At 39.4% G+C, this 17,143-nt stretch overlaps 1 protein-coding gene across 5 annotated transcripts in view; it reads left to right on the top strand.

Annotated features, from left to right (window-relative positions):
- Positions 1 to 7,485, top strand: part of Syde2 (synapse defective Rho GTPase homolog 2) — a 41,743-nt gene extending 34,258 nt beyond the window's left edge. For 2 of the 5 annotated variants that reach the window (XM_029560288.1, XM_008826261.3), the window contains exon 7: positions 5,344 to 7,485. In XM_029560288.1, coding sequence (XP_029416148.1) covers positions 5,344 to 5,840 — 497 coding nt within the window. In that variant the 3' untranslated portion in view covers positions 5,841 to 7,485. Of the gene's footprint in view, positions 1 to 4,725; positions 4,772 to 5,343 lie in introns of all 5 variants that reach the window. The other 3 variants (XM_029560290.1, XM_029560289.1, XM_029560291.1) reach the window with 3 other exon arrangements.
- The last annotated feature ends 9,658 nt before the right edge of the window (positions 7,486 to 17,143 follow it).

Here is a 17,143-nt window from a genome sequence, read left to right as displayed (position 1 = left end):
CACTTATCGAATAAGCAATTTCTTCAGCCCTTCTTTTGGTCTTTCTTATCCTTCTATTCTCATCAATAAAGACTTCAGTTCATCTAATATAGCTCTTACATAATTTCAGGGCTAGAAGTTATTTATTTGTTTGTTTATTTATTTATTTACTTATTTATTTATTTATTTATTTATTTAATTTATTTTGGTCTTTTTGAGACAGGATCTCTCTGTAGCGCCACCTGGCCTGGAATTCATAGACCAGGCTAGCTTTGAACTCACAGAGATCTACCTGCCTCTCTCTCTGCAGTGAGTGCCCAACAGAAGTAATGTATTTAATTAGGTGCTGCATAAAGGAACTCATTTTACATAGTATGGGACACAGCCTGGGTTACGTGAGATTGTCTCAAAAAGAAAAAAAGATTCAGATTTTATATTTTCCCCTTCACCAAATGAATGTTTATTAAATATTTATCAATAATATAACCACATTGTACTGTCTGAGAAGCAGGTTCACTTTTGTATTTCCTACTGCCTAGTCCACTGTCGCTGGACATTCAGTAAATAAATACCTGTTGGATTGAGTTGGTCAGAGCCAAAGGTTAGACATGCTAAGTTTTTTTCCTCTCCTCCATCAGCTTTATTAAGGTGTAATTGACTTGTATATCTAAAGACTACATCTTGATTTTTTTATGTGTATGAGTGTATTGCCTGCATGTGTGTAAGTGCACCCATTTTGTGCACATTTTGATGTTTTGATAGACCTGTACATTGTGAAATAATCAGGATCAAGGTAGTTGACATGTACAGAACCTCACATAGTTACTCCTTTATTCCAGTTATATGGTCTTGTCAACTACAGTGATATTTTTATACAATTATTCATCTTGCATAGCTGTACTTTATACCCTTTGACCTTCTTACCCTCCTGCCCCAACACACACACACACACACACACACACACACACACATACAAAAACAACAACAAAAAAACCTGTTGTCAGCCGCTCTTCTCTTTGACGGTTTTAGATTCCTCCAATAGTTGAGATCATGCAATATTCATCTTTTTATGTCTGGCTTGTTTTACGTACTCATTTAAAGTTGATCCATGTCACTGTAAATAGTAGGATTTCATTTTTGTTATGGCATAGCATATATGCCGTATTTTCTTTTTTATTATTTTGGTTAGGATATGGAGAATATTGAGGCATTTACGTGCATATCATTATATTTCGTTGTTAGTTACCCCTTCCCCACTGCCCTCCTCTGTTCCTCCTCAACCACTTTTGTTGGTTTCTTTCCTTTCCCACATACTTTCCTCTCTACTTTCATGGCGTATATATACCATTACCTCATCTTGTCTCCCTTCTTTCCTCTCTTTAGACCTCTTCCTCCCCTCCCCACTGTGTGTGTGTGTGGGGGGGCTATGGTATGTGTGCAGTGTGTTCATGGAAGCTAGAAGATGCTGCTGAATATCCTGCTCCTTGTCTTATTCCCTTGAGACAGGGCCTCTTACTGAACCCTGAACTAGGCTGGCAGCCAAGAAGTCCATGTGATCCTCCTGTCTCTAGCCCACACAGTGTTGGGATTACAGGTGTTTGTGGCCTTGCCCAGCCTTTTACGTGGGGTCTGAGGATCTGAACTCAGGTCCTCACGCTTGGACATCAACCTCTTAACTGAGTCATCTTCACAGCTCCACCCCATACTTTTATGTACTACACACACACACACACACACACACACACACACACACAATATCTGTCTGTCTGTCTATCTATCTATATTTGGATTTATTTTTATTTTATATGTATGAATGCTTTGCCTACACGTGTGCAGTGCCTGTGAAGACCAGAAGCAGGCTTTGGATCTTCTGGAACTGGAGTTATGGACAGTTGTTAGCTGCCACGTGGGTGCTGGGAACCAAACCCATGTCCTCTGAAAGAGCAGCAGCCAGTGCTCTTAACCAGTGAGCCATCTCTCCAGCCTCTTGTCTATATTTTAATGACAACCTTAAACCATTGAGTCATGTACAGCATCTTATTCCAAAGATTTATGTTGTTGGTTTTAATGACAATCTCTTTCCAAAGCAGAAACCTGTTTATAACCTGTTATTTTTCTTGAAAGTACCCTAGACAAAGACAAAATAGGGCAGAGGGAAGAGAGGAAACAATAGTTTTACCCTCTAAATTGCCTCCTATGGGATTTTAGGAAAGGCAGACATCATGTAAATAAAATACAGTTACTGGGCTTGAGAAAACCAAAGGCGACACAGAGAACGTGAGGAGACTACGTCAAAGCTGCCCCCATGCATTCAATATAAGGGCTCCCTGCTATGCATACCCCTCGCTCCAGAGCTATAAAGTGTTACCCCATGCCCTTCCTCTTTTTTCCCCAATTTGAAACCTAAAGATACTTTGCTTTGAGATTTCTCTTTAGAAAATCTTATCTTCAAAGAAGCCAGTTATATTGATAGGCCCTTGAAGATAAAAATTATCCTGCTATCATCTTCCATCATGCCTTGCAGTTCTCTGGGCCATGTGAGCAAGAGGTCCAGGAAACATGTCCTCTTACCAGAACACTCTTCTCTTCTTGTGTTTTATGTATTGAGCTTTCACCATGTTTTTGCAGAATGGGTTTACTGTTTAAAAGAATACTGAACATTATTGCAAGGTCACTTTCACTTTATAGATGAGGAACTGGGTAGAGAGAGTACCAGCTGCTGGCTCTTTACTAGTCCACATTCTCCATGACGAATAGATAGGTTTGAGGCAGGGGTTTTTTGGAAATAGTATTGTTTTATGTATTGAGCTTTCACCATGTTTTTGCAGAATGGGTTTACTGTTTAAAAGAATACTGAACATTATTGCAAGGTCACTTTCACTTTATAGATGAGGAACTGGGTAGAGAGAGTACCAGCTGCTGGCTCTTTACTAGTCCACATTCTCCATGACGAATAGATAGGTTTGAGGCAGGGGTTTTTTGGAAATAGTATCAATTTTTTCCCAATCCTTTTAAGGTAAGCCTTCACTGGAAGCTGAATTTGTTGGTACCTTGATTGTGGACTTTCTACCTTCTGGAACTATTTAAGTACATGTCCGTTGTTTATAAACCAGCTTTTTTTTTTTTTTTTTTTTTTTAAGAATTCATCTTTCTTACTAGATTGTGTTAACTAAAGATGTTGCCTTAGAAGTGAAAAGCTAATAATGTAGTGAATAAAAACTGTTGGTAGAAAATGTTAGGATAAATAGTACTTCTCATTACATTTTGGGACGTTTCCGGCAGCCGTAGTAGACTGCATTTTCATTTTGTTCTTCTGAAAGCAGGCAGTCTGTAGTGGAAAGTGAGAGCTTTTCCTTTGAGGTTAAAATTAGCCAGTTTTCTTAAAAATTTAATAGGAAACATTTTAGTATTACTAGTTTAAAAAGACAATGACATTGATTTTTCAGAATTTGAGTTTTTAGTATAATGCAAAATAATAATTTAATTGGTTTCTTGAATATTCTCGAAGAAACTGTATAAAAATAGTTTGAGTAGAGTCTTGGCTAAAGAAAAGGAAAGTGGGTTTTGTCTAGGTTGCTGGTGTGCTTTGCACCTGGCAGGAGTAGCAGGTGGGACAGGAGCACCAAGGACAGGAGGATCGCACAGGGATGAAGGGGGAGAGTAGGAGGCAGGGAGACAGCAAGTAGCTGAGGAGAAGAAAATACAAATAATTAAATCATGGAGAAAGTCAGAAATCTATTCCTCAGTTGTATAGCATGGAACATCCTCTCTTGATACTATAACATTAAAGATCCATTTAAAGTAAATATCTGACAATTTAAAATAAAATTTTAGATTAAGAATGTATGGCTGTCTATAAGGACATACACCCATCAAAAAATGCAGTAAGTAGAAATGTTTAAAACATACCAATATAGTCTGGGCATGGTGGCACATTCCTTTAATCCCAGCACTTGGGGAGGCAGAGGTAGGTGGATCTCTTGAGTTCAAAGCCAGCCTGATCTACAAAGTGAGTTCCAGGACAGCTAGGGCTATAGGAAGACCCTGTCTCAAAAAAATCCCCCCCCCCAAACCCCAATATATAGTTACTAAATAAAATATATATAAATAATAAAATAAAAGTTGAAATATAAAAATAAGTGAAATGTTTTTGAAAAATGTACATATTGGCCTGGGTGTGGTGGCACACACCTTTGATCCCAACAGGCAGGCAAATATTGGTGAGATCAAGGCCAGCCTGGTCTACATGGTGAGTTCCAGGCTAGCTGGGGTTGCAGGGAGACCCTGTCTTTAAAAGACAAAAAAAAGTGCATATCATAAGTGTGGGAAACTAGAAGCACATATATATTTGCAGTTTTTTTAGTTGTCTTATTTTGTAAAACAACAAAAAACATTGGTGTGTTACCACTGACTTATGCTCTCTTATTTTAGTGAGGGAGGTATAAAAGGAGAGGCAGTAATAGAATAAACAAGCAGAAAGAGAAAGGTATTGTGGGTAATCTTTAATAGTTGTGTCTTAGTATTTTTAAATAGTCTATCTTATATGCAGAAGAGCCTTAGATAAATATGTTGTTTAGAGTAAGCAATAAAGTCTCAGTTCCTGTGGAGTCATATGTGTGTCTGTCGTCTTCTGTATGGCTATAGAGTACAGCTTATCTCAGAAGAGAACAGTCTAAGCACGAAGAATGTTGAGAGTGTTAAATCTCTAACCAGAATTGGAAAATAAAATGTCTGTGCTATTTCTAGGCAATAAATGAAGACTGTTAGTAGCTAATGCTGTGTAATCACTCAGGTAACAAATGGTCCAGTCTAGTATTTATTTCATCAAAGTGAAATTTGGTCTGCTTAGTAATGATGACCCTGCTGCTAACTGCAAAAAGGCCCACTAAAGTCAGAACTTTTAGAGTGATCACTGTAGCTGCCTTTGCCTTATTTAGATGTTTGTAGACAAAGGAACCTTTTGTTTTGTTTTGTTTGTACACCAACATGCCTTGCCTGCTTTTTGCTGTAGCCTTTAATTTAGGAGAACCTATCAGCTTTTAGCTACTGTTTGAATTACAACTAGATAATAATTAACTTGCACAGAAAGTTAATCAACATTGGAAATTTTATTTGGGAATGTTATTATGTAGCATGAAGTAGCACCACTGAATATTCTACTAGCTTCTATGTCTAATCTTAATTATCTCTGGTGATAGAAAAATTATTATGGAATGCTTTCTCTTAAGTAGCCTGCATGTCTTTGTTTGAATGCATGTTTGTAGTTGGTTATTAAATGGCTTTATTGTTAGCCCTTTCGTTTTTTTTTTTTTTTAAGGCCAGTTGGATTACTGTCACTAAAGTAATTTTTTTGTTGATTTCTAGTGCAGCATTTAACTGTCAAAGCATCAACAGACGATTTGTTCCCAGAGCTGTCATCTTCTCTGAATTATTTGAGGCGAAAGAAAGATCGACCATCTGAGTTAAATCTGAGTAGCTCTGATTCATCAGGAGTACTTAGGCCAAGGCAGAGCAGGTTAGACAGTCCCCTTAGTAATCGCTATGCAGGAGACTGGAGCAGCTGTGGAGAAAACTACTTTTTAACTACAAAAGAAAATCTAACAGATGTGGATTATGATGAAGTACCTTCAGAAGATGGAGAAAATAGAGATTATTCCAAAATGGATAGACCAGGAATCATGATTGAGCAGCAAATCCCCATGTCCAGGGACTGCACGTTTCAGACGTACTTGACAATGGGGACAATTGAGTCTACAGTGGATCGGAGAGCTAACCTCAAAGAGCTTCAGGACAGTATCGATACTTTGATTGGCAACCTGGAACGTGAGCTTAACAAAAACAAGCTTAATATGAGTGTGTGAGATGGAGAGGGAGTTTGTTTGATATGTGATAATGTTGTGAAGTTTAGGTCAGTCTTTCTTACTTTCTTGTACTTCTCATGATGTCTTTATTTTTATTTTTTTACTGCTGAAACCTTAAGTTAACTTCTAATATGTTCATATGATTTAATTAAAAACTATTAGTATTCTTTACTTCATTAGAACCTTTTCTAGGGGGTAAAATTAACTTGGACTTCTTGAAATACTTTAATAAACCTTGTCAGTTCCATGGGGGGAACTTTCAAGTACACTTGTAAAGGTCAGATAAGTCATTATCTCCTCGAGGCTTAGGTAGCTGTGAGGACTGCTCTTCTGTAGCTGGGACAGATGCTCCTTATAGAGGACATAGAGCTGGTCAGGCTGATTTGCAGCAGGAGTCCTTCCATGCTGCAGGTCATTTGGTCACGTTTCATTTGCAATACAAATGCTGCTATTTAAAACCTTTTTTATTAATGTAAAATTATACAGATATTAAAGTATTCTGTATTAACATTCAGTAATTATTTAAACTTGTAACAATTAAATATTTTTATGATCCTGAAAATATGTATATATTTGGAAGTGCATATGTGTATACGTTTTAGTATGAGGGCAGGGGTTAACTGTACAATCCCATGTATTTTTAAAATTATACTATTTAATGAGGCCAAAATTATTAGCTTACACGTGTCTTTTTCAGGAAAACATTGAAGATAAAGGTGAAGTCACATGAAACCATTTTACTGAAAATACTCTGAAAGTATCTGATAGAAGCAGTAGCTTCCTCTCTGCTTCAGAGACAGTCCCCCATGAAAAGTTATATTTCAGGTTGAAGCCCTTTAGCTTCTTAGGGGATCAAACGAGCAGATACCTATCTCGTGACTTATAAAAACCAAAAAAGCTTCACCTGTTCTATGCATTTTTGTATTCTGTGATGCTTTATTTGTTAGTAGTACACCTAAAATGTTGACTTTATAATTGCCCTTACTTGTTTCTAAAGAAATCATCTTGCCAGGATACTACATGTTATGAGTTTTTTAAAATTTACTTATTTGGCTAAGTATATCTACAGAATAGTTATTCTAGCAGTCACAACAGTGTTTGAAAATGTAAATTTAGAAGGCTTTTAAAATTGTTACTTTCAAAAAAGGTTTTATACTTACAGAATGTATAATTTAAAAAATACAAATAAAACTTGAATTACCAAGTTTGGGATGTAGCAGCCATTCAAAACTGGTTTCTTAATGTTTTTCTAAATACTAAGGTATTTAATTTACTCATTTCTATGTAGTATACATTGGTAATCAGAGTACCCAGTTTTTTTGATCTGAAAGCCTACTAGTACAAAGAGGAAATAACTATTTTTACATGAAACTTGATAATTTTTTGAAAATGTTGTGTAATTTTAAGCATCAGGTGTATGTCATAAGTCAAATTATTTTTTCCCTTTTTAAATTGAATTTTTGTGAGTTTCACATAGTATATTTTGATAGTATTTAGATTCCTTCCCATAATGGCAGAATAAAACTGTTTTTAAATGTTTTGTAAGGGGATTATCTTTGTTTGCTTCCTTTGGTTTACCATGTCACATATATTGTATAAATTGGACTAGTGGTTCCAGAAATGTACATTTTATTAAAATAATATAACATCGTGTCATGCTATTATCATAATTGATTTTAAAGATTACTTTCATATTCTTTTTTATATTTTATTTTTATTTTTTATGTGTGTGAGTGTATTGCCTGCATGTATGTGAGTGCCCCCTTGTGTAGTGCTGCAGAGGTCAGAAGAGAGCTTTGGATTCCCCTGGAACTGGAGTTAAGGACAGTTCGTAGCTGCCATGTGGGTGCTAGGACTCAAACCTGGGTCCTCTGCAAGAATAGTCCGTGCTCTTAACCGCTGAGCCATCTCTCCAGCCCACACTTTCATATTCTTAAGCATATTATCCATAAACACACATCATATTGATTTGTCCAAAATGGAATCTTCTAGTGTCTGAAATTCTTTAAGAATTGTTATTTTATTTTATGAGAATAGGTTTCAAGTTTGTCTCTGCCTCCTTGGGTATGCTAAACATTTTTCCTTGTCTAAATCACTGTCAAAATTATAGACCTTTTAAATTGACTCCGCTGCTTACAGAATTGCTAAGTTTTGGTGGCTTTCCTTAAAAATTTTTTTGATTATATTTTTATTGTGTTGGGTAGGGGAGTTTACTTATGCCACAGCATGTATGAGGTATAGGTCAGAGGACATGCTACAGAGTTGGTTCTTTCCTTCTATCATGTGGCTCCTGGGGATCAAACTCAGGTCATTTGTCCTGGTAGCAAGTCCTTTACCTCTGAGCCATCTCAGCAGCTCATATTCCTTCACTTTTTTGTTGTTGTTTTTTGTTTTGTTTTGTTTTGAAACAGGGTCTCTCTGTAGTCCCAGCTGTCCTAGGAACTTGCTACATAGACCACGCTCACCTTGAGCTCAGAGATGAAAGCCTCTGCTTTCTGAATGCTGGGATCAAAGGCATGTGCCACCTTACCCAGCTGATTCCTTTACTTTTAAGTGACCTTTTATTTCAAATCTTTTTTGAGTTTTCAGCCTTGACTTTGGGAATTTTTTGGAGTCTCCTTACATAGACTATCAGCCAATCATTCCTTTCTGAGCCTGCCAGCACTGAAGATTTTGAAGACTGAAAAAATAGTCCATCGTTAGTGCATGTATGTGAGTACAATTTTAATATTTAATTGAATTTTTGTGATTTTCTTTTTTAAAAAAATTATTTTATGTGTATGAGTGTATTGCTTGCATGCATGTAAGTGCACCCATGTTATGTAGTGCCAGCAGAGGTCAGAAGAGGGTGTTGGATCCCCTGGAACTGGAGTTACAGATGGACGGATGGTTGTTAGCTGTCAAGTGGGTGCTGGGAACTGAACCTGGGTCCTCTGGAGGATCAGGCAGTGCTGTTAACTGATGAGCCATCTCTTCATCTCCAGCCTCAATTTTTGTGACTTTCATACAATATAATTTGATGGTATTTAGATCTCCTTCCTTGTCCACACCTCCTCTTATTGCCCCTGCCCAATTTAAGGTGCTCTTATTTTATGTGTATGTATAAAATAAGGCCTATAGAGTCTCATTTGTGTCCCCAAATGTCCTTTGTTGTAGGTCTGTCCATTGGAGCCTGGTAACCTACCAAGAGTCCTATCCTTGAAAGGGACTGTCTCTCCCCCTCCCAGAAGGCATAGGTTGTCAGAATTTCCTTGGGTTGGGTTAGGGTTTCTTACTGACTTCCTCATGTCTATGCTGGAATTTTGTCTGCTTTGAGCTTACTTGGGACTTATGCATGCTGTCAGCATTGCAGTGAGATCATAAGAGTAACTAACTGACAAGCTGTCTGGAAAACTGTTTCCTTGTGGTCATTGACCATCTCTAGCTCTTGTATATCCTCCCCACCCCGGTTCTACAACAATCCCTGAGCCTTTGGAGGCAGAAGTGTGACCCTTCTCTGGGCTAACAGGATGTTTGTTACTGCTGTTCCTTGTTTTCTGCAATACCTGCCATTTATGATGACCGGTTTTTCACATCTGTTCTTCCTCAATACTTGTTAGTTGTTTTTTGTTCTTTGGGTTTCTTCTATAACTTTAATGTTCCTTGATACATCATTTTTTTGTTTGCTTCATTTTTGTAACTTTGTTTTGAGATGGTTGAATGCATGTAGCCCAGGTTGACTTCAAATTCACTATGTAGCTGAGTAAGAACTTGAACTTCTGATGCTTCCTGCCTCCACTTCCCAGGATTATAGGCTAGTGCCACTGCAGCCAGCTTGGTCACCAGTGTTTTTGAGACGGGGTCTCTCTGTAGCCCCAGCTGGCCTGGAACTCACTATCTAAACCAGGCTGGCCATGAACTCGCAGAGATCCACCTACCTCTGCCTCCCAAGTGATAGGACTAAAGGTGTGCACCACCACACCTGGCTTTATCAACAGTTTTAAACAGTCCCTACTGACTCCCTACCATTCAGGAAATGTCCAAATCTTATGTCCACCACTGCTCGTACCTTCCTACATTACACATTATGTAAGCAACGTTAGTATTTACTGTTGGGAGAGCTACACGACCTATTTTTTCTTTATGTATTGACTCTAAAAACTGTAAACCAATAACTAGTAGCTATGGAAGACAATAAAAAGTATTCACAAGTAAATGAACTCATTAGCCCCTACATAACCAGTTTTACATCTTTATGTGGATGTAGGATGTAGGCAGAATGTTGCAAGCCTTAAAAGATTAAGTTCGTTTCTCTCATGGCTTTACCTCTTCAGGGCATGTGTGGGCCATGACTTTTGCAGATTTTTACTTTTCCTGCAGTGTGTAATTGCTTTATTTTTTTGCAGAACAGATATTTTCTTTAGCTTTTTAAAAGCATACTGTTGAACAAATTTAAATTTAGTCAAAGTGCTTTTCACTCTAGAAATAGTGTCTCCATTGTAACTTTGAGGTCATTTTATGCTCCTTTATCAACTTTATGAATTAGTGATTTTTAGCAATAATCCTGGGGTGTATTTTCTTTGTGCTTCCATGTTTTTTAGATTTCACTGTTTCTTGATTTTTTCGGGGGGGGGTTTAGGGGAGGAGAAGTTTACTTTTCTGAAGTCTGTAAGATACATTTTAAAAACAAAATCATCAAAAGGACCCCCCCCCCCCCAAAAAAAAAAAAGCCGGGTATAGTGGCGCACACCTTTAATCCCAGCACTTGGGAGGCAGAGGCAGGCGGATCTTTGTGAGTTCGAGGCCAGCCTGGTCTACATTGTTAGTTCCAGGTCAGCTGGGGCTACAAGGAGACCCTGTCTCAAAAAGACAAAACAAACAAACAAAAAAAACAACCCAAAATCTTATAACTATGCTCAACTGCTTGTTTATTGAGAAGGATATGTGGAGTTAACAGGTGAGGACAGCTGAAGCCAGGTTGGAGAGAACATCCTCCCCTCCAGGTATGTACCCAGTGCCCCAAATAAATAAGAACCAAGTATGGGGAAGCAGCTGAGCCAGTGATGGGGCAGGGGTGGAGCATGGATTAAGGGTAGCAATGAAGAGCCCACATGTGTGCTGTGAGGGCCCAAGTGGTGCTGGGTGTCTTCCATGCAGGCAGGTATAAAGATAAGCCATTCTCCCTTCCTTTGCCCCCTGCTGCTTGCTGCAGTCCCAGCTCACATTTGCATGTGGGCAAAGGGAACCACCATAAAGTGCGTTTGAACTCATTTTCATCAGCTTCTGGATCTCCTGTGCTATTATGGAATTCTTTAGGTGCTCCCCGAGAGCCTGGGGGGGTCCTTCTGCATCTGCCCCAGGATGAGCCGGGTACATTAGAGATAAACTTGGATTCCCTTCAGGTCTCACCAAGCTTTTATTCCTTTATTCTTTGTTTTGATTGGGCCTATAGCCTCAAGTTAGAACTCATTTAGAACTTTGAAGGCATTTCATGTTAGATAATGGTGTTTCCAGTTTTATCATAGCCTAGGATGGAAAGATGGTCGTTTGGACAAGAGAAGCAATAGAAGTGGTGAGGAATGGTTGGATTATGAATAGATATGTATATATGCATTATTACCTTACAAAGATATAGCTTGAAATAGGAGCCAAAAGAATCTGCCAGTAGACTTTGAAAGGATGACTAGAGCGATGGAAGGAAGTTGCCATCAAAGGACTGAAATGACTTGCAATTTTATCTTGGTATAGGGTCTCCCTGTAGCCCCAGCTGGCCTGGACCTCACTATGTACCAGGCTGGCCTCAATCACAGAGATCCACCAGCTTCTGCAGTCTGAGTGCTGGGATTAAAGGCTTGGTGCCACCATGTCCAGCATGTGGCTTCCTATTTTAAAAATGTGTTCCTTAGATTAGATGTTATTATTAACAATAGTTATCATGTCCTGTTAACTAGTAATAACAAGCACTTCTGTATCTAGTGCTTACAGTGTAGTCACGGCTGTATTCAGGAGGCAGAGACTTCACTGGACATCTCTATAAAATGCTATATCATAACTGTCTATGGAAAATGGCTAATTGTGTGGCTTTTCTATTAAGGACCCTAAAGAAATGGGTTTGGATTCCTGAAAAGAATTTATTTCCTGAACACAAAATGATTTTGGTGGTTAGGATTTTATAATTTAAAAACATCATTTTTAGCTACTTTGAAATGATAATGTTGGATTATATTTAAGAATAACAGGTCCCAGCTCTCAGAGACAGAGGCTGGAGTACTGCTGCAAGTTTAAGGCCAGTTCGTCTTACATAGTGCTAAGCCAGCCAGGGCTATTTAGTGAAACTCATCTCAAAAAATCCCAACAAATCACAATTTGATTCCTATTCACCTGAGGACTTCAGTGTAAGGAGAGCTGTTCTTTGACCTGATCAGTTCTTAAAATCCATTGAGTTCATGGTTGATGAACAGTGGATTTCTGCAAGTCAGTTCTTGGTTGCATTCTTAGTCAAAAATTAACTGGCTAATTCAGGCGGAAAAGAAATTTTAAAAACCTATGTGTCAAGAGGTGAGGCTGTTTTAGGTGTTAATCGGCTTTTATATGTTGTTCTAGGTGACAATTTCAAAGGTGATTCTATCTCACTTAACATCTGTGACTTTTGTAAGTCCTGCCTCAATTTAAAAAAAAAAATGCATTAAGAAATTGGCAAGCTAGAAAACAGGCAGAAACTGAGAGAGGCTGGGTGGTCAAAAGTGACAGTAACTGAGGTCACGTCAGGTCCTGGTGGTGGTGCTGCTGCCTCTCCCACCACACAGAGGTGTGGTCGCCACAGGGATGCTTCTCTGCATCACTCCTGATTCTGATTCCCTGGGCAGTTTATCAGTTTTATTCCCAACCCTCCAGAAGTTAGGAAGTAGTTTGTATCCTTCCCCTAAAACACACAGTGGTAAATTAGAACTTACAAGGAAGGAATTTGGATGCTGAAGGCACAGCTGGGAAATGTCCACACTTACCTAAGTCCTCTTCTTACCCTGTTGTTCGCCCCTACACCCCTCCCATCAAAGGTCTGAGTGTGGTATATCCTGAAACTGCCCTTCATGTTGGGGTGTTACTGCTAGCAGTCCAGTGTGAGTCTTCCTATGTCATCTCTGTCACTGTCTGCTCTCCATTCCTACAGTCCCTGCTATCATGGGAGCCTTTCAGAGTGACCTGGAAAGATCAAGTGCATCACTTCCTGGTCCCACTTGTTCCCTGTACTCTGCCCACCCTGGGTGTCTGAGGGTCTGTGCACTTGCTGACAGCTTGGGAAGTTCTTTATCCACACCTTACTTCCTTTGTGTCATTCCCTTCTGTGCTGATGTGTCATCTGCTGAAATAATCCTTCAAAGAGGCTGCCTCTGAAAAGCCACAGTGCCTGCTTGAGAACTGCGGGAAGGAGGAAATAGGGATCTCTGTTGCATGTATCAAGTGTATCAAGTGCTAACTCGTTATGGTACTGTTTGATTAAATTGCAGGCTTTTATACTTTTGGCAAATGACATTTACGTTCTTAAGAAGAAAATGTTGAGCCAGGGAGATGTCTTAGTAGGTAAAGGCGCATGCCACCAAGTCTCTGAGTTTAGTCACCAAAACTCATAGGGTAGAAGCAGAGAACTGCTGTCTGACCTCCACAAGTGTGCCCTGTTTTACACACGCAAATAAGTGTTTTGTTAAAAAAATATAAGTGCACCCGTGTCATGCAGTGCCCGCAGAGGACAGAAGAAGCCGTCGGAGTCGGATCCCCTGGAACTGGAGTTACGGACAGTTGTTAGCTGCCATGTGGGTGCTGGGATTCAAACCCGGGTCTTCTGCAAGAACAACCAGTGTTCTTAACTCCTGAGCCATCTCTCCAGCCCTATGAATAAATGTTTTAAAAAAAGAAACCTGTCACTGGCCTATTTCCATCTTATGTGTTTATCTAAAGGTAACTTATTTTGTTATCTATATCTGTGCCTTTAGAACATAAAGGAAGCATTCCCATGGCAACAGAAACCTTCTTTGTCTAGTTCTTTGCCACATACCTAGAGGGGTGATAACTTAGAAGATAACCAGCTAATGTTAATAGCTGAAAAGAGATACTTGAAAAATAGTTGTCTTTTTATTGGGAAATGATGAAGACTAAGGCCTGTTAAGATGCAATTTCTGTGATTTTTAAGCTATTTCCTTTTTGGGGCTGGAGAGATGTCTCAGTGCTTAAGAGCCCTTGTGCTGAGTTGGGGTCCCAGCAACCCACTTCTGTTGGCTGCCTGTAACTCCAACTCCAGGGGATCTGACGGCCTCTTCTGGCCTCTATAGGCATGTACACATATAGCATACAAACACATACATGAATAAAAAGTACTCCTTGGTAGTAGGGTTTTTTTTTTTTTTTGCCTTTACCTTAATGACATTCTTTTGGATTATTGGAATTAGAGTCATCTTGGGGAAATTAGTGACTCAAAGTTGGTGAATTCTAGGTAACTTTTGTTAGTATTTGCTGCTGAGTAGAAAATCATTTAGATGATTTGCATATGAAAAGACATATCTTGCCATAAGAAAGATTTTTATTAAATGAATCATTCTTTCTTTACACAGACTCCTAATTTTGGCCTGATTCACTTGGGTGTGTATACTGTTTTTCCTAGAAATAGAAAAATCTGTTTTTCACTTGATTAAAAGAAAATAGTTTCATAAACTTGAGTGGACCATGTAAGTAGCATTCTTGTAAGAGTAGCAGAGGAACCACATGGGGAACAGGTACTGCATTTAAATTTCATATGCTGAATGTTTAAGCCTAACCGTCACCCCTGTGCTAGATTACCATTCTTGCTTGTCAAGGCCTCTCAACATGCTTTCAGGTCATTTATGTTCATCTTGGATTTTTTGTTGCTGTTGTTCTAAGATTTATTTTTATGTGTATGAGTGTTCTGTTTGCATGTATGTAAGTGCACCACATGCATAGTGTTCCTAGATGCCAGAAGAGGGCATCGGATCTCCTGGAACTGGAGTTTCAGAAGGTTGTGATACCATGTGGGTCCTCTGCCAGAGCAGTCGGTGCTCCTAACCACTGAGCTGTTTCTTCAGCCCCTCATTTTTTGCTCAGTGGAGATATGGACAGTATTTGATATACTTCTTTGGGAATCCCACTAATCAACATAAACTGCCATGAAGAGGCTAAAATTCTAACTTTAGAACAATTCATGTTAAGAAAAGGGAAACCCCTTCATGTGCATCTAGGTTTGTGTGTGTGTGTGTGTGTGTGTGTGTGTGTGTGGTTATGGGAACAACCTGCAGTTGAGGGGTTTTTCATACCTGCACAGTGAACAGTGAGGCCTTGTTCTTGACCTTTGATCTAGACACAAGATGCACATTGCCAGCCTATTTGTGTCCATTCTTGCTTAACCTTTTCCCATCTGCAACCATGTCAAACTCTCTCCAACCAAAGAGCAAATTTGAATCATTAGGTAAGTGAAAACTGCTTGTCTAAACTGGAAGATAAGAAATGTCAACACATCATCTGCTGTCTGTTCAAGGTTATGAATCTGCATTTGATCTTGTTGCCCATTTTCCTGGCGAGACATGAGCAAATGCCTATTCACTCCAGATAGTGCTCACAACAGAACAAGGAAACAATCCCTACTAAAGTACAGTTAATAAGCAGCCTTCACAGTTTCTACCGTACTCAAGAACCACATGTAATACTATATCCTTATTTCTCTAAAAAATCTTTTTAAGGGCTGGTGAGCTGGCTCTGCAGGTAAAGGCACTTACCACTAAGCCTAACAACCAGAGTTTGATTCCTGGGACCCACATGGTGGAAAGAGAGGACTCCCAAAAGTTATCCTATGACTGCCACATGCATGCTGTGGTATACATGTATACACACCTCCATGCTTACACACATACAAATTAATTAATTTTTTTTTCTTTTGGTCTTTTTGAGACAGGGTCTCCCTGTAGCCCCAGCTGTCCTGGAACTCGCTATGTAGAGCAGGCTGGCCTTGAATTCGCAGAGATCCACCTGCCTTTGCTTCCTGAGTGCTGGGATTAAAGGCATGCGCCACCATGCCTGGCTAATAAATTAATTTTTAAATTAAAAAAATCTTTCCAAATTCAAATTTTAGGGTAAATCTTGTTTCATGAGTGGAAAACCAGTAATTTGTATATTACAAGCATAGTTTTTTCCTATACACCAAAATTAATTCATAATGTATTACATGCATGATGATGTCCACCTTGGCATGTATGTATATGTACAGCACTTGAGGGAATTCTGATAGTCTTTCCTCCCTTTCTTTCATAGCTATAGGGAAGAAAAGTCAAAGCTACTTTGGAGTTGGGCACATAGGTAATAGCAGGTTGTTCTCTTTAGGGACATGCATGTTGTCCAGTTAAAGCACTTGCCCATATCTCATCTTGAGCTGGCGATGTGGAGGTGGAGGTCTCGTATGGAAGGGCTGGGGAGGGGCTGTCTGCAGCCTACATGATGCCATATTTCCAGCAGGGCTCATTCTTCATGACCTCTCTAGGCTGCTGGTAGGAAAACAGCTAAAACCCAGCTCTTACCTCAATTTCTGTGGTGGGAATTTCTCATGCTGTGGCTCTGGCCACATTTTCCTATTGGTCTGTTTCAAACTTTTGTCTCCTACCACTATATCTTCCCTTGAATTACATCTGCTTTAGCAGTGTGGCAGGGGACCAATAACAGACTTATTTTTCCCTCTGAAGATGAGACCCAAGACATAGGAGCTAGACACAGAATCAAAACACCAGATTTCCAACTAATAAAGGCAAGCTGTAGAATATGGTGTGGACCCACGACCAGGTGGGCAGACATGCTTCTCTGCACTCTGATCACCCTTGCCCCTTAACTGGAAGTTAGTGCAAAACCCGTCAACCCTATTTCGTACGCACACACATACATCCACATACATACAGTAACAGGCTGCTATGGGCACAGTGTAGAAGGCACCTAGCCAACTCCATTCGCTTAGATGAGTCATTCTTTGTCACTTTGGGTAAATGAGGGAGCCAAAAGTTGGAAGTGATCCTTTCCCTTTCCTCTTGAGAAGCTGAGGATTTCCTCCCTTGTATGGAAACAGGCAGAGTATAGGATGTTGTCTCCTAATGATTGCTCCTATTGCTTCCTCTTGGAGTGACCAGATGCTGTAAGATGAACTGTGGGAACTCTTCTACAAATGGAGCTGTAAGTGCAAATGATGAATTGTGTGTTGGCAGCCAAAAACAGCAAACAAAGATTTTCTAGGTGCTCACTAACAATTGCTGCCATGAGGGTCCCAAGCTTATTCACCAAGT

This window comes from Nannospalax galili, unplaced genomic scaffold (genome assembly GCF_000622305.1).
Source record: "Nannospalax galili isolate Female #2095 unplaced genomic scaffold, S.galili_v1.0 scaffold9, whole genome shotgun sequence".
Classification (NCBI taxonomy): Eukaryota; Metazoa; Chordata; class Mammalia; order Rodentia; family Spalacidae; genus Nannospalax; species Nannospalax galili.
This window is presented reverse-complemented; position numbering and strand designations above follow the sequence as displayed.